Source organism: Podarcis bocagei (genome assembly GCF_964188305.1).
Source record: "Podarcis bocagei genome assembly, chromosome: 7".
NCBI lineage: Eukaryota > Metazoa > Chordata > Lepidosauria > Squamata > Lacertidae > Podarcis > Podarcis bocagei.
Genome location: NC_138132.1, coordinates 24366491 through 24389203, shown reverse-complemented (window position 1 = coordinate 24389203; position 22713 = coordinate 24366491). Strand labels below are relative to the sequence as shown.

At 44.3% G+C, this 22713-nt stretch overlaps 1 protein-coding gene across 7 annotated transcripts in view; it reads left to right on the top strand.

Moving 5' to 3' along the window:
* Positions 1 to 22713, top strand: part of PTPRU (protein tyrosine phosphatase receptor type U) — a 378319-nt gene that overhangs the window by 147510 nt on the left and 208096 nt on the right. For all 7 annotated transcript variants that reach the window (XM_081201863.1, XM_081201862.1, XM_081201868.1 and 4 more), the window contains exon 2: positions 5438 to 5566. In XM_081201863.1, coding sequence (XP_081057989.1) covers positions 5438 to 5566 — 129 coding nt within the window. The remainder of the gene's footprint in view (positions 1 to 5437; positions 5567 to 22713) is intronic.

Sequence of the window (22713 nt, the reverse complement as noted above, 5' to 3'; positions counted from 1 at the left end):
GAACTCCCGCTGTGCTCCGGAGGCTTCAGGTTGTCTTCACTGAAGCCTGGAGAGCGGGAGGGGTCGGTGCGCACCGACTCCTCTCGCTCTCCAGGTTTCCAATGCACCTTGAACGGCCGCTTTGCTGAAGGGGCGCTGGGCAGAGAGGGGGAGAATTTTTTTTCTTTTTCTCCCCCTCTAAAACAAGGTGCATCCTATAGAATAGAATCATAGAATCATAGAGTTGGAATAGACCACAAGGGCCATCGAGTCCAACCCCCTGCCAAGCAGGAAACACCATCAGAGCACTCCTGACATATGGTTGTCAAGCCTCTGCTTAAAGACCTCCAAAGAAGAAGACTCCACCACACTCCTTGCTAGCAAATTCCACTGTCGAACAGGTCTTACTGTCAGGAAGTTCTTCCTAATGTTTAGGTGGAATCTTCTTTCTTGTAGTTTGGATCCATTGCTCCGTGTCCGCTTCTCTGGAGCAGCAGAAAACAACCTTTCTCCCTCCTCTATGTCACATCCTTTTATATATTTGAACATGGCTATCATATCACCCCTTAACCTCCTCTTCTCCAGGCTAAACATGCCCAGCTCCCTTAGCCATTCCTCATAAGGCATCGTTTCCAGGTCTTTGACCATTTTGGTTGCCCTCCTCTGGACACGTTCCAGTTTGTCAGTGTCCTTCTTGAACTGTGGTGCCCAGAACTGGACACAGTATTCCAGGTGAGGTCTGACCAGAGCAAAATACAGTGGCACTATTACTTCCCTTGATCTAGATGCTATACTCCTATTGATGCAGCCCAGAATTGCATTGGCTTTTTTAGCTGCCGCGTCACACTGTTGGCTCATGTCAAGTTTGTGGTCAACCAAGACTCCTAGATCCTTTTCACATGTACTGCTCTCAAGCCAGGTGTCCCCCATCTTGTATTTGTGCCTCTCATTTTTTTTGCCCAAGTGCAATACTTTACATTTCTCCCTGTTAAAGTTCATCTTGTTTGTTTTGGCCCAGTTCTCTAATCTGTCAAGGTCGTTTTGAAGTGTGATCCTGTCCTCTGGGGTGTTAGCCACCCCTCCCAGTTTGGTGTCATCTGCAAATTTGATCAGGATGCCCTTGAGTCCATCATCCAAGTCGTTGATAAAGATGTTGAATAAGACCGGGCCCAAGACAGAACCCTGTGGCACCCCACTAGTCACTCTTCTCCAGGATGAAGAGGAACCATTGATGAGCACCCTTTGGGTTCAGTCAGTAAGCCAGTTACAAATCCACTGAGTGGTAGCATAGTCAAGACCGCATTTTACCAGCTTCTCTACAAGAATATCATGGGGCACCTTGTCAAATGCCTTGCTGAAATCAAGGTAGGCTACATCCACTGCATTCCCTTCATCTACCAGGCTTGTATTTCTGTCAAAAAATGAGATCAGGTTAGTCTGACATGACTTATTTTTCAGAAATCCATGCTGACTATTGGTGATCACAGCATTCCTTTCTAGGTGCTCACAGACTGTTTGCTTAATGATCTGCCCCAGAATCTTCCCTGGTATTGATGTCAGACTGACTGGGCGATAATTATTTGGGTCCTCTCTTTTCCCCTTTTTGAAAATAAGGACAACATTTGCCCTCCTCCAGTCTGCCGGGACTTCGCCTGTTCTCCAGGAATTCTCAAAGATGACTGACAGCGGTTCTGAGATCACATCTGCCAGTTCTTTTAATACTCTTGGATACAGTTCATCTGGCCCTGGAGACTTGAATACATCTAAACTAGCCAAGTATTCTTGTACTATCTCCTTAGTTATTCTGGGCTGTGTTTCCTCTGCTGAATCATTTGCTCCAAATTCTTCAGGTCGGGCATTGTTTTCTTTATCAGAGAATACTGAGGCAAAGAAGGCATTGAGGAGTTCAGCCCTTTCTGTGTCCCCTGTTTGCATTTCACCATCTTCTCCTCTGAGTGACCCCACTGTTTCTTTGTTCTTCCTTTTGCTACGGACATACCCATAAAAGCCTTTTTTGTTGCTTTTAACCTCTCTAGCAAGCCTGAGTTCATTCTGTGCTTTAGCTTTTCTGACTTTGTGTCTACATGTGCTGGCTATTTGTTTGAATTCCTCTTTGGTGGTTTCCCCCCTTTTCCATTTTTTTGTACACATCCTTTTTAAATCTTAACTCAGTTAAAAGTTCTTTAGATAGCCACCCTGGCTTCTTTAAGCACCTTCCATGTTTCCGTCTCATTGGTATTGCCTGAAGTTGTGCTTTTACTATCTCTCTCTTAACAAACTCCCAGCCATCATGAACTCCCTTTCCTTTTAGTATTACTGTCCATGGGATCTCACCCAGCACTTCCCTAAGTTTTATGAAGTCGGCTTTCTTAAAGTCAAGAAATTGAGTCCTAGTATGCTTGGCTGCTGCTTTCCACTGTATAGTAAACTTCAGAAGAGCATGATCACTCGCGCCTAATGATCCTTCCACTTCTACCCCACTAACCAGGTCATCAACATTGGTTAGGACCAGATCTAAAATGGTTGTTCCTCTTGTTGCTTCTCCCACTTTCTGGACAATGAAGTTGTCTGCAAGGCCAGTGAGGAATCTGTTTGACCTTATGCTCTTGGCTGAGTTTGACATCCAACAAATATCTGGGTAATTGAAGTCCCCCATTACTACTATCTCCCTTCCTTTTGCATGCTTGGCCATCTGATCCAGGAAGGCATCATCTATGTCCTCCGTTTGGCTTGGGGATCTATAGTAAACTCCCACAATGAGGTCTCTGTTATTCTTCTCTCCCCTAATTTTGACCCAAATGCTCTCACTTTGGCTTTGAGGTTCTAAATCTTGGATCTCTTCACAGGTATACACATCCCTGACATATAACGCCACTCCTCCTCCTTTCTTGTCTGGTCTGTTTCTCTGAAATAGATTGCATCCCTCCATTATTACATTCCAGTCGTGGGACCTATCCCACCAGGTTTCAGTGATGCCTATTATGTCATATTTAGTTTGCTGTACCAAGAGCTCAAGCTCATCTTGTTTATTTCCCATGCTTTGCGCATTAGTGTACAGACATTGAAGTCCATTAATCATTCCCCCGTGTCTCTTATTTAAGGATTTTTTTCCTCCCACCACTAGGTCTGCATGCTGTTTGCTCCATTTGGTCTATGATATTTGGATGATCATCTTCATCAATTGATAGACTCCTACCTTCAGGAGCACTGTCTCCCTCCCCCATATTAGTCAGTTTAAAGCCCTCCTGATGAGGTTTCTGAGATTTTTGGCAAAAACATTCCTCCCAACCGTTGTGAGGTGCAGCCCATCGCTTGCCAGAAGTCCATCTTCAAGAAACTGCAGTCCGTGATCTAAGAATCCAAACCGTTCCTGTTTACACCATTTGCGAAGCCAGCTGTTCACTTCCACTATTTTCCCCTCTCTCCCTGGGCCACGTCTTTCAACTGGGAGGACAGATGAGATGACAATTTGTGCATTTAATTGCTTCAATTTCCTGCCCAGAGCCTTGTAGTCTCTTTTGATCTTCTGGAGGCTATTGCTAGCAGTGTCATTGGTTCCCACATGAACCAAGAGGAAGGGGTATTTGTCAGTGGGTTTTATGATTCCTTGCAGTCGTTCAGTTACATCTTGGATCTTAGCCCCGGGGAGACAGCACACCTCCCGAGACATCTTGTCAGGCCCACAGATCACTGCTTCTGTTCCCCTCAGTAGGGAATCCCCTATCACCACTACATGCCTCCTCTTAGGTTTGGTCAGGGTTCTTCCGTGAGCTGTCCATTCCAAGGTCGCCTGCACATTCCCTGAGGACTGACTTTGCTGCTCGTCTTCATATACCTGATCGACTGTAATGAGGGAGAGATCCTCAAATGGAGTCTGTTCTTCGTCTTCCATGCTAGGGGAGAGGACTTCAAAGTGATTGTGTATTTCTAAACAATCAGAGCGAACCCTGGGCCTCCTACTTCTTTGAGTCACGTTTCTCCATATATCTGGCACCTGTGTTGGTGAACTAGCCTCCTTCTCAGGGGTGTCCCCTGTCTCCTCCTTGGTGGAGACGGTGTTCTCTGTTGCTTCCAAGAAGAGCTCCAGCTCTCTAATTCTTTGGAGCGTAGCTACACGTTCCTCCAGTTGCTGGACTTTGTCTTCTAAGAGGGCAATCAACATACAACTGCTGCAGGTAAAGCTGCCTGCAACCTTTGGCAAGATGGCAAACATTGCGCAGGAACCACAGGCGACTGCAGCTGTTCCCTCACCCTCCATCTTGAAAACGTGTCATTGGGGGTGGCTACAGTGGTCCTCCATCTTAAAAAGCATGAAGACAGGACAAATAACCCCCCAAAGAAAACGTAGGTCTCCCCCAACAAACGTTTGAGACTAGCTCCCCTAAACCTAAAAGATGGATCAAACTGACCTGCAAACTCTGATGAGCTCCTCCCACAGCTAATCACCTGACTCAATAGAAACCCTGTCCCCTCTGACCTTTGCACAGGGAGAGCAGCTAATCAGCCACAAGAAACACACACACACACACACACAAGAAACACACAGGTGCGTCCTGTAGAGCGAAAAATACGGTATTTTACTCTCCCCTGGATCCCCCCCACCCACATCTTGTGGCCCTACAATACCCACCCCTTTAATCAGTGTTTATTTTGATTTTAAATATCTCGATGAGTCTAGAACCTGATGGGACTCCTGGGTTTTTTACAAGTTTCATACTAGCAGGGGAAACTTAAATTTGGGGAAACGGGGTGGGAGAGCAAGGAGTGCATTTGCAAATACTTTTTTGTCTAAGTTGTTATTTTCTGTTCTGTCAGTGGTGACAGGTGAGGTGGCTTTGCTAATTGAAGTGATAAAAGAAGTTGGGATGAGCCATGCAAGGAAATAATTATGAAGTGCTGGCATCATACTGAGATGCCCTTAACTTGCATGCTGATGGCTCTGACACTCTCCACTGCCACTGCCACCTCCCCGTGTCCCTGTGTAAAGGCATCAGTTCCCCACATCAGAACATAAGGGGCTTGCTGGATCAGGCCAAAGGCCCATTTAGCCCAGCATCCTGTTTTCACAGTGGCAACCCAGATGCCTTTGGGAAGCCCACAAGCCGGGAGTGTGTGCAACAGCACTCTTCCCATTTGGAGTTCCTTACAACCTGTATTCAGAGCCACACAGCTTCCGGCAGTAGATCTCAGGTGGAGACTGGGCAGCCATCTGTTGGCGGTGCTCTAAATCTGGATTTCCTGCATTTGAGCTAGATGACCTACAAGTTCTCCTTCAGCTCTTTGAAATGAGAGCTGTAAGGCAGGATGGATTTCAATGGTGGAAATACCTATCGATTGTGTCCTTTGTGTGCTTTCTCTGATGTTTTCTGTGTCCTCTTAAGATTTGTTTTTTGTCTCTCTTTATGGGAAAAATATGCTGTCCTTCATCCCAGTGTTTCTTTTTGTCTCTATCCCACAGCTGGCTGTACTTTTGAAGAAGACGGGGACTTAAACCAGTGTGAGTATAGCCAAGGTGTTGAGGATGACTTTGATTGGCAGCTGACCCGGAGCTACCTCATGCCCCACCTGACATCTGATCTTCCTCATGGTGAGTTGGAACAAGAAAGAGTCTTGTGGCATTTTGTAGACTAGGAAATGCATTTAGCACCAGCTTTCATGAACCATAGTCCATTTGTTCAGTTGACCAACTAAATGTGTATGTGTTAACAACAACAACAACAACAACAACACTTATACCCTGCCTATCTGACTGGGTCGCCCCAGCTACTCTGGGCGGCTTTCAACAGAAAATATAAAAAACAATGAAATGTATATACACATACACACCTGAATACCAAGGGAAGAAGAGGGAAAGTATTATTTTACAAAGTAAGGTCAAGGGATTCTCCAATAAGTATGAATAGGTCTATCACAGCAAACAAACACATAGGAAGATGCCTTTTTCTGAGTCAGACTATGTTGGCAGTTGTTTTCCAAAATATCTGAAGGGCACCGGGGTGGGGAAGACTGAATCATAACCTGGTTAGAAGGAACAGGTCTTATGCTCTATTCTAATATACATATATAGTTTTTGACAAGCATCTGGAGCAATTTGCTGCTGCATTAAAGTTTGCAGATGATGTAAAGATATGAGAGATTGGTGATGAATAATGAAGAGGACTTGGCAGTCATGTGCAAAGCTCCATGGATTGCTTGGTAAGCTTAGATAGTTCCAACAATACATGCATTAAGGTTTGAAAAACACCAAGGTCATACATCTAGGAATGACAATGCAGGTAATTTCTGGGGTTGGATGGAAACCGTGTCTTAAAAAGCAGAGCTGCTCTGGAAGCGACTTAATGGTCATCAGGATTTGACCTTTACACAGTTGGGTATTTTAACATCACACCAAGCAATTATTCTCCCCAGCTAGCAATTAGTTTCTTCTCTACATGAAATGCCTTGTTCTATTCCATAATGGCTGTATTTGGAGAATAACCTTTGTAGTCTTCTGCATAAGGAGCAAAGGATGTTGTCATATATCGTGGCCAGGTCAGATTATTTGTTCATCTAGCCTAACGTGGTCTACTTTTCTTGTCTACATTTTAAGAAGTTCTACAGGGACTTAGACAGAAGTGGGATCTTTAAGTGAATCTGTTCAGCCAGACTTAAGGGATGGACAGGCTTATTTTTGGTGGTGATGCTCCTTTGGTCATATAAGTCCTGACCATTAATTGCAGCATGGACATCTGTAGCTAGTTTTTCAAATGATTTGCAAGGCATCTCTCTATTGAAATTGTACAGTAAAATATGGGAAATGGTCTTCACAGAGAATCTAATCCAACAACCTCACATGAGTAAAGGCCAAAAGAAGAAATATGTATTCACAGCAGACTTAATGCAGCACATAGGTAGACTATGGAACTCACTCCCACAAGAGGCAGTGAACACCACCAACCTAGATGTCTTTAAGAGACAATTAGGCAAATTCATGGAGGTGAGGGCTATTGACGGTGAGTAGCCATGATGGTTATGATCTGCCTCCACAGCTAGAGGTAGTAATGATTCTGAAAACCAGTTGCTGGAAACCATGGGAGGGGAGAATGTGCTGTTGTGCCCAAGTCCTGTTTGCAGGTTTCCCATGTGTATCTGGTTGGCCAGTGTGAGAATGGGATGCTGGACTGGATCGGTTGTTGGGCTGATCTAGCAGGCTTTCCTTATATTCTCAGGTTCTTACAACTGATGAAGTTTCATAATATATACAGACAAAACAGAAAATTCAAAACCCGTGCTGAAAGTCTCAAAGAACTTATGGATTGTGTAATACTGTATTAAATTTGAAAAGTATGTGTGAACTTGACTCTCTTCTCTAATATTGAATAATTACTTGTGTCTCAGTGAGAAACAATCTGCAGTTTATTGTTGCAATGGTTTGTCTTCATTGTTATTTTATTTTCTGACCCCGGCACTGTTGCTTGAATGTTGCTTATTTATTAATAGTCTTTATATGCTGCTTTCATCCCTAACTCCATCCACTTGAATTGGGCCCGAAAGCATACCTGACAACCCAGAACAGCTGACATAAGCCAGACTGAGTTTCTTGCATTGAGTCGAGGGTTGGACTGGATGACCTGTAAGGCACTTTCCTACTCTAAAATTTTGTGCTTCTTATGTGTCTGCTCCCATCTCCCAAGATCTATAAGGAGATGGTGAGCTGCTTTCTGCATCGATTTATCTTCAGGAGTGGTCCCATGTAGAGAGTGTGCTAGCCATCAGTCTTGAGGGTTAACGAAAGCATATATCAGCATAGTGGAATAGCACACTAAATAACACAACGGAAATGTTGAGTACACTGTGCTCACTGCCATTGTCATGTGGATTTGGCACTCACGAGCTATTGTGGGGGAAAGGAAAATGACAGTCCAAAGTAAGCAAATGAGTAATTCTCAGCAAAGGGGCTCCAGTCATTGTGCGATGGATGGTTTCCATAGCTGTAAATCCAGCAGCCTTATACTTTCTCCATTATTTTCGTGAGATAAGACATCTGACCCAAGAAATGGAACCAAGGACAGCCGAGGATGATAAATTGCATCTCCAGTGATATACCTTTATCACTATAGAAGGCTCTTAACCTGCCTTTTATCTGGGGGGTTCAGACCATGCTAAATGTGCCATTTACAGAAACTTCTGCTCATCCATAGCTGCTAAGTGCCTGTCTAGATACAAAGGTTTTGCTTTCACCGAAGAAGCAGTATTAGGCGATACATAAATGACAACAAGTGGGTGATGTCACCAATCTGCATTTACGGAAAGTCCGCATTGCAGAATTTTCTTGCTTCTGATTAGCCATGGGTGGCTTCCCTCCCAAGATTAATTTGGAATTGGCTCAGCCATTAAGGGCATCACTGGAAAACTCTTGCATGGGGGTGGGACACCCACACACGCCCACACAAAACTTTTCTACCATTCTCTAAATGGACTTGCAGTGTTGGCATCTGAGTTGGCATTGTTGGGCAACTGCTGAGGCCTATACCCCTGCAGGGAACCCAGTGCCAGCCCTCCGGCTCTGCTGTGAACCTGCCCCTCTCCAAGTGAGTGAGCAGCAACAGGGGCAAATTGAAGGAAGAGCAGCAGCAGCCTTTGCTCACCTTGGCCTCTCCTTTTGGATGGTGTCATGTCCTTTGCCTTAGGGTCCCTGTGTTGGCTCGTGGAGCACTCTTGATTCAAACAACAACAACAACAACAACAACAACAACAACAACAACAACAACAACAACTTATTATTTATACCCCACCCATCTGGCTGAGTTTCCCCAGCCACTCTGGGAGGCTCCCAATCAAATGTTAAAAACAATACAGCATTAAATATTAAAAACTTCCCTAAACAGGGCTGCCTTCAGATGTCTTTTAAAAATAGGATAGCTGCTTATTTCCTTGACATCTGATGGGAAGGCGTGCCACAGGGCGGGTGCCACTACCAAGAAGGCCCTCTGTTTGGTTCCCTGTAACCTCACTTCTCTCAATGAGGGAACCACCAAAAGGCCCTCGGCGCTGGGTCTCAGTGTCTGGGTGGAATGATGGGGATGGAGACGCTCCTTCAGGTATACAGGACCGAGGCTGTTTAGAACTTTAAAGGTCAGCACCAACACTTTGAATTGTGCTCGGAAACGTACTGGGAGCCAATGCAGATCTCTCAGGACCGGTGTTATATGGTTCCAGCAGCCACTCCCAGTCACCAGTGTAGCTGCCGCATTCTGGCTTAATTGCAGTTTCCGGGTCACCTTCAAAGATGATGCCTCGGTCACCCCAGTTGAGAGGGAGTCCCTGGCTGTACCTTCTACACTGATTTGGCCTAAGGTTGTGACTTTCCTGTCCGTTTGAAGAGGACTTTCCTGTGGGCTTTCTTGTTCCACAACCACACGGAAGCATGAAACTGCACAATAGCCTACAAGCCCTTTAAAGATGGACTGCAGCTCTCCCAAGGGCATGGAACCACTTGAACAGAGCCCCCCTGCCAGCATTCTTAAGCCCTCATATGAGTCTAGTCCCTGATCTAGTCAGTCAGAGATACTGTTTTTTAATTGCTTGAAACCGTCAGAAGGGCCCCGTGCTTGGGCCCTGCTTGTGGGCATCTAATTGCCCCCTGTGAGAATAGGATGCTGGACCAGAGAGGCCATTGGCTTCTTATGTCCCTTTCCTCCCTATTTCAGCCAGCAGGGGTCACTGGGATCTGTCCAAGGTGCTGATTTGCCTTGTCTTGCCTCTGACTCAGAAGAAGCTCTGGTAATGATTACTGCTTCCCATGATGGCGAAAGCCCCAGTCCAATAAGATAGGTGGCAGTGTGGCTAGGGTACAGAGAGACAGGGTAAGTGAATGGGTATCAGCTGCAGTGATGAGGAGGCAGTGAGGCTATTCAGGGAGGTCTCCTCCAGGCAATCTTTTCCAACTCCCCTTCAAAGCATAACGCCGGCACTGGCAAGGCTGCTTGAACGTTACTTTATTTAATAACAGCCTTGATATGCCACTCAGTATCACTGCTCTCTGGGCAGCTTACATTAAAACAGCAATATTCAGAAAACAACCAAAAGAGAATATTAATTGCTGGATTAAAGTAAGAATCAGCCTAGTATTTTTTTTTTTTTTAGTGGCAGTGTAAAACATCATAGAAAAAGCACCCAGCATCAGTAAAAATATACAGTCCATCTAACATTCAGTGAATTGAGAAGTTCTCACTTTAAAGGTCTGTGAGACTTAAAGCAGATCTTAACCTATTGTGGAAACAAAGAAGGTGATAAGCGAGTCTCTCCAGAGAGAGCATTCTATAACAGAGGTCCCATCTGAGCCATACATTTAAAGTTACATACCATTTCAAACAGTCATGGCAGAATTTTGGGAGCTGTAGTCCAGCAACATCATTATATTCCCATGATATTCTTGGGAGGAAGCTGGTAAAACATGGGCTGAACAAGATAACTGTTAGGTGGGTTTGTGGATGATTGACTGACCAAACCCAAAGAGTACTCATTAATGGTTCCTCGTCATCCCAGAAAACAGTGACAAGTGGGTGCTGCAGGGTTCTGTCCTGGGCCTGTTTTTGTTTAACATATTTATGAATGACTTGGAGGAAAGAATTGATGGGATGCTTATCAAATTTGCAGATAACACCAAACTGGGAGGGTAGCTAATGCTGCAGAAGACAGAATCAGAATTCAAAATGACCTTAACAGATTGGAGAACTGGGCACAAGCTAACAAAATGAATTTCAATAGGGACAAATGTAAGGTTCTGTACTTAGGCAGGAAGAACTAGATGCACAAATATAGGATGGGGGACACTGGGCTTACTAGCAGTACATGTGAACAGGATCTAGGGGTCTTGGTGGACCACAAGCTTAACATGAGTTAACAGTGTGTTGCAGCAGAAAAAAAGCAATGCTATTCTAGGCTGCATCAACAGAAGTATAGTGTCCAGATCAAGGGAAGTAATAGTACCATTCTATTCTGCCTTAGTCAGACCACACTTGGAATACTGTCTCCAGTTCTGGGTGCCACAATTTAAGTAGGTTGTTGAGAAGCTGGAAGGTGTGCAGAGGAAGGCAACCAAGATGATCAAGGGTCTGGAAACTAAGCCTTATCAGGAACACTTGAAGGAACTGGGTATGTTTTGCCCCTGGAAAAGAGGAGACTGAGAGGAGATCTGATAGCCACTTTCAGATATCTTAAGGGCTGTCACATGGAGGAGGGAGCATGCTTGTTTTCTCCTGCTCTGGAGGGTAGGACTCAAACCAATGGTTTCAAGTTGCAAGAAAGGGGATTCCGACTAAACTTTCTGACAGTAAGAGCTGTTTGCAGTGGAACAGACTCCCACGAGAGCTGGTCTTTGGAGGTTTTTAAGCAGAGGTTGTGGTCATCTGTCATGGATGCTTTTGCTCAGATTCCTGCGTTGCAAGGAGTTGGACTAGATAACCCTTGGGTTCCCTTCCAACTCTTAAGATTCTATGATTACCCTCCCAGAGCTACAATTTTTGGAGCAGATTAATAATTATCCCCTCTTCCCAGGCAATTCTAGGAACTGTAGCTTTGTAGCTGATGGGAGCTGTAGTCCAGCAGCATCATTCAAATAAAGATATTCTAAGAGACAAGGCAGTGTCCTCCCCACCACAAAATATGCCAAATCCCTTGCAGTGAAAAGGATGCTTGATTTGTAATTCATCCAAGCATTACCAGTGGGGCAGATTTCACATTCAAAGCTGGGTAATTATCAACCTTGGGCAACGTAAGTGCTTGAAAATGTTGAGATGAACTGGTTACAACACCTGCTTCCTAGCTCAGCCCAGCAGCAGAGCAGTGCTTTCTCTGCTTCTTCCTGAGGCTGCCCACCTGATGCTTCTGCAAGTCAGCTGACTTGTGCTACATCAAAGGATGCGTTGGCAAAGCAGCCGCCCATGTGGCTGTGTCTACTCTAGAACAGGGGAACAGGAAGCAACTCCCCAAGCGTTCAATAGGTTCAGATTCATTCATTTCTAGTCATTGGACCATTACAAAACAGAATTTATGAAAGTGTAACATAGCAGATGCAGACATTAGCCTGGACACAAACGACATCACAAACAAATTTAGAATGCCGAGTTTCCTTGGCAGATCGTAACTTGCCCCTTAAAAAAAAAAGGAGATTATTACCCGACCCGTAACAAATATGAAAATGATTAAAATGAAATAAAATGTGTTATGCAAGTTAAAAAATAAATTATGTAAAACCAGAATAAACTTAAAATTCGGACGCTTCCTGGCAAAACACAGCATTTTATCATTGAGCATTAAATATGAATTCATATCTATTATCCACCTGGGTCCCAAATGAATATAAAATGAACCTCAATACACATGTGAGATTGCAGACATTCAGAAGTGTCACGTCAGAGGCCCAGTGATAATCTAACTTCACTTGTGAACGCCTCCTCAGAAACTCCACGTCTAGGTTTATGTCCAGGCTGGGACTTTGGCTTAGAAACAATGGTTTTTGCTGGCAATGGATATCCGTTTGTTCTCTGCCCCCAAATTCTCCTTCCTAGTTTCAACTCTCACCTCTGACTCCTGTCTGGTTGCTGTGTACCACTCAGTGATTCCTCAGCAAGCCACCACAGGACTCCAAAGTACAGAACCCAAGTGGCTTTATTTTTTCAAATAAGGTCAACCTTCCATTTTGGTCCATGAAATAAAAATATACACAGAGCACAAACTTGTTGTAAAATAGCTGTTTATCCCCATCTGAATTGTTGACAAGATAATTGTTTTTGGTTCTTCTCTCCCCCCCCCCCCCCAGTTTTAAAGCAATTATGGAGCACCACAGGAATTTGAATTTCACATGGAAAAAATGGCCAATCTTTCTTAAAGAGATGCTGGCAGGATCTAAATATTGGCTTCTCAATGATATCTAGCACTGCTTATAATGCAAGGCGTGAGTGTCTTGAGATAGCGCCAACTGGAATCACTGCCACAAAATACCTTAAACATATTTTCTCTGTGTTAGCGTCTTAATAACTCTGTAAGCTGGTGGAAAGGGCCCTTTGGCTCAAAAACCAGTAAATAAATACTCCTCCTCCTAATAATTTTAAAAGACAGGTCTGGATTGAAATGACTACAGATTTTGGCTTAAACTGGAATTCCAGACAAAAGGCCACACAACCTAGTTTTGTTAATATGCTTAGAAATTGAAAAGAGAATGGGAATTCTATCGTTAGCCCATTTCTGGCTCTGAGCTGGAGCCCATAGAAGTAAATATTCTGTCTAGGTGTAACAAGCTTCTGGTTGTCAGGACCATGGAGAGCTCCTTCCAAAGCAAGCTTCAGATTGTTTTATTGATTTTATTGCCTTATCTTTTTGGAAACCACTTTGAGGTTCTTAAAATATATATATAATCAAGTGGTGTATAATTTTTACTAAACAAACAAACAAACAAACAAACAAACAGCTCCCTGACCAGAAATATCACCAGTCTGAAACGTCAGAGATCTGTTGTTAGTCAGCATGGATGATATTCAGCTGCACTATTCAGCTGCACAGACCAATGCTTTGATTCAGTATAGAGCAGCTTTCTATGCTTCTACCTTAAGATTAATTGCCTGTGGATGTTTACACAAATAACTCTGGCACACCTGGACTTCACCTGTGCTTTTTGTATCCTGTACAAAGACAATGAAATAAAGATTTTGGGAAAGCAACCAGATGCCCATTGTAGCCAATGCACATTTTGGAGACCTTTTCAAATAAAGCTCATGGGTGAAACCACCTTCCATCTTTTCCTTCTGTGAGTGTTTTTGGCTTCCCATAACATCCGTCTCCTTATGACTCTCCCCTCCTTGGTGGTCTTGCTCAGCTGCAATGTCTGCATTTTAGGAGCATTCCATTCCAGGCCATGGAAGTCACCGTCATTTCCCCTCTCAAATTTTGAGAACTGGGGAAGAAAAGCAAAACATAAAACCTGGGGTGTTGTGTCATTGAAGATCCTTGGGGTTTTGTTAGTGCTTGGGCAACATGCTCCATCAGTATCATTCAGCCAGCTTTTCCGTCGCTTGGAGAGACCATGGATTTCTGTGGTTTGCTTTTGGGGTTTATCCTCATTTCCCACCTCTTGGTTTGTTTGCTGAGGGTGGACAAGGAAGGTTGGAGGCCACTGCTGCAGCTTTATCAGTCCTCTACAGTCTATCTCAGTCATTAGGTAGATGAATAATATTTCACATTGCTGTGGCCTCTCTCGGGAGCACTTTGCATCGGAGACTCGTGGTCTTAGATTAAAATGAGTTTTTATTGGATATCTGCCAATTCCAGAGAGCACTGAATTTATTTGAACAGAGATTGGCTGCTAGCCATCACTCCCACAGCTTCCTTTCACATATTGTTTTATTTTTTCACAGGGTAGGGTGTGAGGGGGAGAGGGAGGTTCTGTTCAGTTTGTGTTTCCTTCTCTCTCTCCACTTCATAAAGATAATTTCTCTTTCTGACTTTAACTCTTGCTCACTCAGTCTCCCCTCCTGACTTTAAAGGGGTGATTTATAAGAGGCTACATTTTCATACGCAGAACATAAAGCAGGCCTTTGTAGAGAAAGAAACCCCTCAGCCCTCAACCCATGTGTGTTGTAAGCCAAAAGTTCTTACAGGGAACAGAGAAGTGAAGGGAAAAGTAAGCAGACCGGTTCAGGTCTGATGTAAATGAGATGTTGGACATGTGTGAAGCACATTCCAATACTTCCACAATGCCAATAATGCCAGTTAAAGAGCTCCCAATCCATGGGCTGGCTTTGGGATTTTTGGCATGAGGACAATGTAGCCTGGATGGCAGCCAGGATGGCATGCAAAAGATGCACGTAAAGAGGATGACAAGTATGGTGCCAGCCCCCTGGCAGCCCCCTAGTAAGCTTACCAGGTGGTGGTAGGGAGCTATTTTATTTTATCTGTTTTATTGTCCTGGCAGGCACACTCTGAACCACACCTTAAACTCCTGTAAGAACACAGGAAGCTACTGCATACTGAGTCATCTCAGTATCCCTGAGGCTGACCACCAGCAGCTTCCTTAGATGATGATGATGATAATGATGATGATGATGATGATGATGATAATAATTTATTTATACCCCACCCATCTGGCTGGGTTTCCCTAGCCACTCTGGGCAGCTTCCAACAAAATATTAAAATGCAGTAGTCCATCAAACATTAAAAACTTCCCGAAACAGGGCTGCCTTCACATGTCTTCTAAAAGTCTGGTAGTTGTTGTTCTCTTTGACATCTGATGGGAGGGCGTTCCACAGGGTGGGTGCCACTGCTGAGAAGGCCCTCTGCCTGGTTCCCTGTAACTTGGCTTCTCGCAGTGAGGGAACCGCCAGAAGGCCCTCAGCGCTGGACCTCTGTGTCTGGGCAGAATGATGGGGGTGGAGACGCTCCTTCAGGTTACTGGACCAAGGCCATTTTAGGGATTTAAAGGTCAGCACCAACACTTCGAATTGTGCTCAGAAATGTACTGGGAGCCAATGTAGGTCTTTCAAGACTGGTGTTATGTGGTCTTGGAGGCCGCTCCCAGACATCAGTCTAGCTGCCGCATTCTGGATTAGTTGTAGTTTCCGGGTCACCTTCAAAGAGCGCATTGCAGTAGTCCAAGTGGGAGATAACCAGAGCATGCACCACTCTGGCAAGACAGTCTGCGGGCAGGTAGCGTCTCTGCCTGCATACCAGATGGAGCTGGTAGACAGAATTGACCTATGCCTCCATGGACAGCTGTGACTCCAAAATGACTCCCAGGCTGCGCACCTGGTCCTTCAGGGGCACAGTTACCCCATTCAAGACCAGGGAGTCCTCCACACCTGCCTGCTTCCTGTCCCCCCAAAACAATACTTCTGTCTTGTCAGGATTCAACCTCAATCTGTTAGTCAGCATCCATCCTCCAACCAAGATGGGATCTCATATCGCTGCCTTACCGGGAGATTGAACCTAGGACCTTTTACTTACTTACTTACATACATTATTTTATCTGCATGCTGCCATTCCATAGTCAAAACCATGCTCAAGGTGGCTAATAACATGAACAAATTGCATAATTGCAAACATAACCAAAGTAGTCATAAGCAGTAAAAGAAATTGGCATGACCCCTCCTGGGGCCTGTGGAAACCCAAAAATTCCCAACTACGCTGGGAGGTGATGTACGGCTTAAGAAACCATCATGTAGGTTATGTGTCATCATAGATTATGTGTTCTAACACATCATCTGAACTGCACCTCAGTTATAAATTGTCCCATGTCTTTATATATTTATTTCCCACCTTTCCCCCAGAATCGGGATTCAAAGCAGCTCACAAAATTTAAAACCAATACAGATAAAAGGTTATTGTTAAAAAGTAATTAAACTGTCTTTTAAACAGCACACACACACACACACACACACACACACACACACAAGCATACAGATAGTAAAAAGAAAACCCCCAGTGTGGCACACTATACACAGCCCTTTCCTTAAAAACAGCAAGTTCCCAAAAGCCTGTTGAAACAAAATGATCTTCACTTGCTGGCAGAAGGCGACAGCAAGGAGGGAGCCGGTCTAGACTCTCTAGGATGGAAACTGCAAAGTTCTGGGAGCATCCACTGAGAAGGCCCTCCCCCGCATCCCTGCCTAATAATAATAATAATAATAATAATAATAATAATAATAATAATAATAATAATAATAATAATTTATTATTTATACCCCGCCCATCTGGCTGGGCCTCCCCAGCCACTCTGGGCGGCTTCCATAAAAACCAAAAATACAATAAAATATCACACGTTAAAAGCTTCCCTGAACAGGGCTGCCTTAAGATGTCTCCTGAATGTCAAGTAGTTGTTTATCGCTTTGACATCTGCTGGAAGGGCGTTCCACAGGGCGGGCGCCACTACCGAGAAGGCCCTCTGCCTGGTTCCCTGTAGCTTTGCTTCTCGCAATGTACCAGTGAGGGTGGCGGACCTGGGAGAAGGACCTCCCCAGAAGAACTTGGAGCCTGGGTAGGATCACATGAGAGAATATGTTCCTTCAGGTAGCCTGGACCTGAGCCATATAGGGCTTTATAGCTCATAGTCAGCACTTTGAATTGTGTGGAGAGAGAGTGGAGCAGATGTAATTAGGGTATCTTGTATTCACTGTGACTTGTTAAGTCTCAGTGAGATGCTGGCTGCTCTCTAAGCAATGCATTCCTTCTAATATTAAAACCAAACACTCCTGCTCTGTTGCAGAGAACTAGGATACAGAGGTGGGAAAAGGGCATTATTTAGTTAGAAGAAGAAGAGGAGTTGGGATTTGATATCCCACTTTATCACTACCTGAAGGAGTCTCAAAGCGGCTAACAATCTCCTTTCCCTTCCTCCCCCACAACAAACACTCTGTGAGGTGAGTGGGGCTGAGAGACTTCAAAGAAGTGTGACTGGCCCAAGGACACCCAGCAGCTGCATGTGGAGGAGCAGAGATGCGAACCCGGTTCACCAGATTATGAGTCTACCGCTCTTAACCACTACACCATACTGGCTCTGACAACCCCCAAAACTGCAGTGCTTTCAGCACGCTGTGCACATTCACCTGGGGGTTTCAACAGTGCCCACCCCCACTCCATCCTGCTGCAATTCTCATTCTTTAGTGTTGCAATATTTGTCATTTGGCACCACTTTGTTTAAAGGATTGTTTCCACTGAACCTCTAAGTTTAATCTCCAAATCCTGCAACTTGTCCACATTTAACCCTCTGTTGGGTGAGGAAAGTCAATGCTGCAGACCTGGTTAGCAAATGGTCTACCTTTCATTGCCACGGCAGTGGAGCATCCATCTCCAAGCTCATTTTGCAAGGGCAAGACAATCTGGATTCAGGGCAGCATGTGGAATGAAAACAGCATTACTAGTGCTTGATGGATGGCTCGCAGGCACCATGCTTTATGCTGCTTGACCCCTTTACATTATGAAGCAGAATCAATGACATGATTCCAGTGTTTCGAGAGAGAAATGTCAGAGCTTTATTGATTCAATACTTTTAATTTTCTGAAGTGACTCGAACCCGAGGGCCACATCTCTCTTCTTTAAAAAAAAAACCTAACAAAGATCGGTCCTCTCTATCTTCTTCAGTGGTTAGATGCAATTATAGCTTAGATGCCATCACTCCCTGTAAACGAGAACTGGCGCAGTCAGTGCAGACAGAAATGGATCCAAAATGAGACTGCTGAGAAACAAGAGGGAGATATCAGAATGCTGGTAGAACCATCAATGTTTGCAGTAGTATGAATATAAATACAGTACACCTACCCCTCAAAAAAATGCAGCCCAATAAGGATTGAGCATGCTTTGTATGAAATATTGAATGTTAGTGGAAAAGATGAAATGGAAAACAGTTTTGGTGGAGCAGATGGAATGGAATATCCCGAAGGAGGGCATGGCTGGCTGAGGCCCTGAAGTGGAGCACTCCTGTTAGAATGTGCAACGTTTTGTTGCAGGTTTCACTTGCTTCAAAGACCTGATTGACCAGAGAGATCCGTGAATTGACAGCTTCTTTGAGTTCAAATAACAATATGAAATGTATGTGAGACAGGAAAGAGTGTGTGACTTTGAGACCCTGGGGAATTTATTATTATTATTATTGCTTGATATTCTCTGTGTGTTGACTGTGCCCTAGTAGTCCTGGGGGACCTGCCCTTTATGCCTAGCTGTGCTTTGAAGTCATGATAGTCAAGTGCCCACCCACCTGTTAAATTTGAGCCTCTGGGGTGGGGAGATGGGTTTCTGACCCACCCATTGGTTCCCAGCCATTGAGGTAGGCAAATGGAGCTTTGCAAAGAAAGACCAGACATCCCAGTTTGCTTAAGTAGAAACCCTTGAATGAACTGGGTCATCTTACTAGTTGCTACTGAGCCCTGGATCTCATAGGATCAAAATGTTATCCAGCTTTTTGCAATGACATTATTGTAGCATACTGGGTATAGAATGAGCAAATCTTTCTCTCCCCCCCTAATCCATGTCACCTTCTCATTCCCACTCTCCATATAATCTCATTTCATTCAGTTTCCACATTAATCTGTGAATTTAGAGCCCCCTAAAAATTCATTTCAAAATACATACATTTTCTCTCAAAAGCAAACTGGTATTTTCTGAGAAGTATAAACTGCTTAGAGCTGTGTCTCAATAGCTAGAGACAGAGGGAGGCCAGTAGTTAGCAAAATTCTTATCTGCACATGAATCTGAAAGGTGTAGATGAGGTCATTTGGAACAGAAATTCTTGATGGTCAAATTCCTCAATCATTCTAAAATCCTTGGGGCTGTGAGTGCATGGAACACTTTGAAGGAGTTTCCCACTAACCCATATTTTCTTTACAGTATTGTAAAATGTTTCTTAAGCACAGCTTTGCAGGAGCTTCCTTGTATCTTTGCTCATCCATCTGTGAATTTTCTTCTTCAGTTGGCAGCTGCAAGACTAGATTCCTAGATAGATAAATGGCCACAGGGGAAAAAAAATGACTTGTCTCTGATGAGAAAGGCATTAGCTAATTGAGTGACAAGGTGCAGGTGCTGGGTTGTAGGGGGGAAGGCAAAGTTCCTCCCAAGGGCAGAGGGAGGGAGAGAACGAAAGAATCAAAGAGACACAGAGAGAAAGAGAGATGTCTGAACATGGGGAATGCCATGTTGTACAACCCACTCATTGGGGCATTCTATTCTCTGTGGGGCCATCTACCATGATGCAATTATTTTCTCCCCCTCAACATCATAACAGAATTCTGATTTTCTCAAATTATATGTTTGCATGTGTATGATGGAACTTTAAGTTTAGGGAAATAACTGAATGAAGTTACAGTCACACTATGCATTTTAAACACCATTATACCACTTTAAACAGTTGTGGCTACCCCTAAAGAAATGTTGGAGCTGCAAGTTCATTAAGGAGACCTCTGCTCTCATTATAGAAAGACCATTTCCTGCCCTACAGACCCACTCAGGTGCAGACAAGACAGAAGTACTGTTTTTGGGGGACAGGAGGCGGGCAGGTGTGGAGGATACCCTGGTCCTGAATGGGGTAACTGTGCCCCTGAAGGACCAGGTGCACAGCCTGGAGTTTTTTTGGACTCACAGCTGTCCATGGAGGCACAGGTCAAATCTGTGTCCAGGGCAGCTGTTTACCAGCTCCATCTGGTACGCAGGCTGAGACCCTATCTGCCTGCGGACTGCCTCGCCAAAGTGGTACATGCTCTGGTTATCTCCCGCTTGGATTACTGCAATGCGCTCTACGTGGGGCTACCTTTGAAGGTGACCCAGAAACTACAACTAATCCAGAACGCGGCAGCTAGACTGGTGACTGGGAGCAGCCGCAGAGACCACATAACACCGGTCTTGAAAGACCTACATTGGCTCCCAGTACGTTTCCGAGCACAATTCAAAATGTTGGTGCTGACCTTTAAAGCCCTAAACGGCCTTGGTCCAGTATATCTGAAGGAGCGTCTCCACCCCCATCGTTCTACCCGGACACTGAGGTCCAGCTCCGAGGGCCTTCTGGCGGTTCCCTCACTGCGAGAAGCCAAGTTACAGGGAACCAGGCAGAGGGCCTTTTCGGTAGTGGCGCCTTCCCTGTGGAACACCCTCCTACCAGATGTCAAAGAGAACAACAACTACCAAGCTTTTAGAAGACATCTGAAGGCAGCCCTGTTTCGGGAAGCTTTTAATGTTTGATGTATTATAGTATTTTAATATTCTTTTGGATGCCGCCCAGAGTGGCTGGGGAAGCCCAGCCAGATGGGCGGGGTATAAATAATAAATTATTATTATTATTATTATTATTATTATTATTATTATTATTATTATTATTATTGGCAGAGGGGCCCCTTTTGGTAGTTTCTCCACCCTCAGAGACATTTAGGGGTGGCCTATGAGAGGGCAAATACATACATACATACATACATACATACATACATACATACATCTCTATGGGGGAGGCTGGGTTAAAGGATTATCTGATATCTTGGCAGGCCACACTGTTTTGAGTTTTCTCATTAATCAGAGCTGTAGAATGACATCATCATCTCTGATTGGCTGCTAAAAGCCTGCGAGTGGTGGTTGACAGAGATTGGCCTATGCCCAAGAGTAATTTGTTCTTCCTTCTTGTATGGAACATTTTTGTGTATTAAAGGCGGGGCTGAGAGGGTTGTTTTCTTTTTTTAATGAAAGCTTTTCTTCATTTTTCCTTTGCCAAAGTGAGAACATCCTCTTAAGTTGTTGTGAAAATATCATGTTGTGCCTTTGGAAAAACATCATCATCAGTGACTGACTTCCATCCCCCCCACCCCCCCGGTACTGTGGACTTGTTTCTTCTCCAGTAGCTCTTCCCTGGCTTGTCACAAGGCGCAGCACCACCAGGATCATTCATGCATCTGCCCAGCATAGTTTTCATTTGGACTATGGTCCGCAACACATCCTTGCAACTACAGGCTAGGAGTTGGTTGTTGCCTAAGAAGCTGCAGTTTGTGCTAACCATAGTTTAGCCATGATTTTTCCCCCTGCACTATCCAAGCAAACCATGGTTTGCCTCTTTTCCTTGTCTTCGCTCAGAAAAACCACGGGATGCTGTACCCAAACAGGCAGAGCAACAAAGGGCATTTGCTTCTTGAGGTGAAGGATAAGATAGTCACCATCCCATTCCACATACAGGTGCCTTCTGGGCTGGCATTTGAACCTTGCTTCAAAAGTGGTGATGGGACCATATGCTGCGCATCTGGGGGCACCAGGCTACAGTAGGGAGTTCAGGGCCAGCGACACAACACATGGGGCTTTGCCATCCGGCAGCTTGGTGCCACTTTGCCCCTTGACCTGAGACAGTAACCTCATGGATATTTGAGGAAGATGGATTCACACACCTCCCGAAGCCTTTCCCCCCTTGCTTAAGTATTCCTACTGTAGCACCTTTTGCTTTCCTGAACTTTGCAAAATCATTTGCTTGCCTCATAATTATTGCCCATTTATTTGCAGCAGAATGTTGAAGCATGCAAACACCAACTTATTCTCACCTTAAGCTGTATTATTTATTATTATTATTATTATTATTATTATTATTATTATTATTATTATTCAATTGCTGGGAAATATTACATCCAGATCACAGCTGTGAATTTTGGTAAAATTAAAAGCTAAAGAATGCTGAACTTCATTACATCCTTTGTGAACTGTTATATATAAGTTCTTTAGAAATCTGTATCTTCCCAACAAAACCTCCCTGACTCTGGTGTCAGAAAAACTCTTTACAAGTTTCTTGGCTTGCATACATTCATGGGTGGCATTGGGGGAGGCAAGCAAAAGCAGCTCACCCCCACCACTGCTGGACTCCTTGTTAACATTTATTTTTCCTTCAGAGACCTTAACAAGGGGGATACAGGTCACCCACCTAGAAATAGACTTTGCCCCTTCTGTGCTCACCCACATTTTTTTATGGTGCTGCCACTGTATACATTTAAAGCACATTTAAAACCCTAAGCATTTAACTTTCCCCCTCCCTTGAGAATAATGGGAACTGTAGCTTACCCACCACAGAGCTACAAATTCTAAGCACCCTTTACAAACTATAGTTCCCAGGGACAAGTCATACACTTTCAAAGTATGGTGGTATGTATGCAACTCTTCTCTTTTCCACTTGGACAGCTATGAAGGATCCTTTGGGGTGAAATCTTTTAAAGCAAGGCAAGCTCTTTAAGACTCTTAAGCAAGCTTTCAAAATTT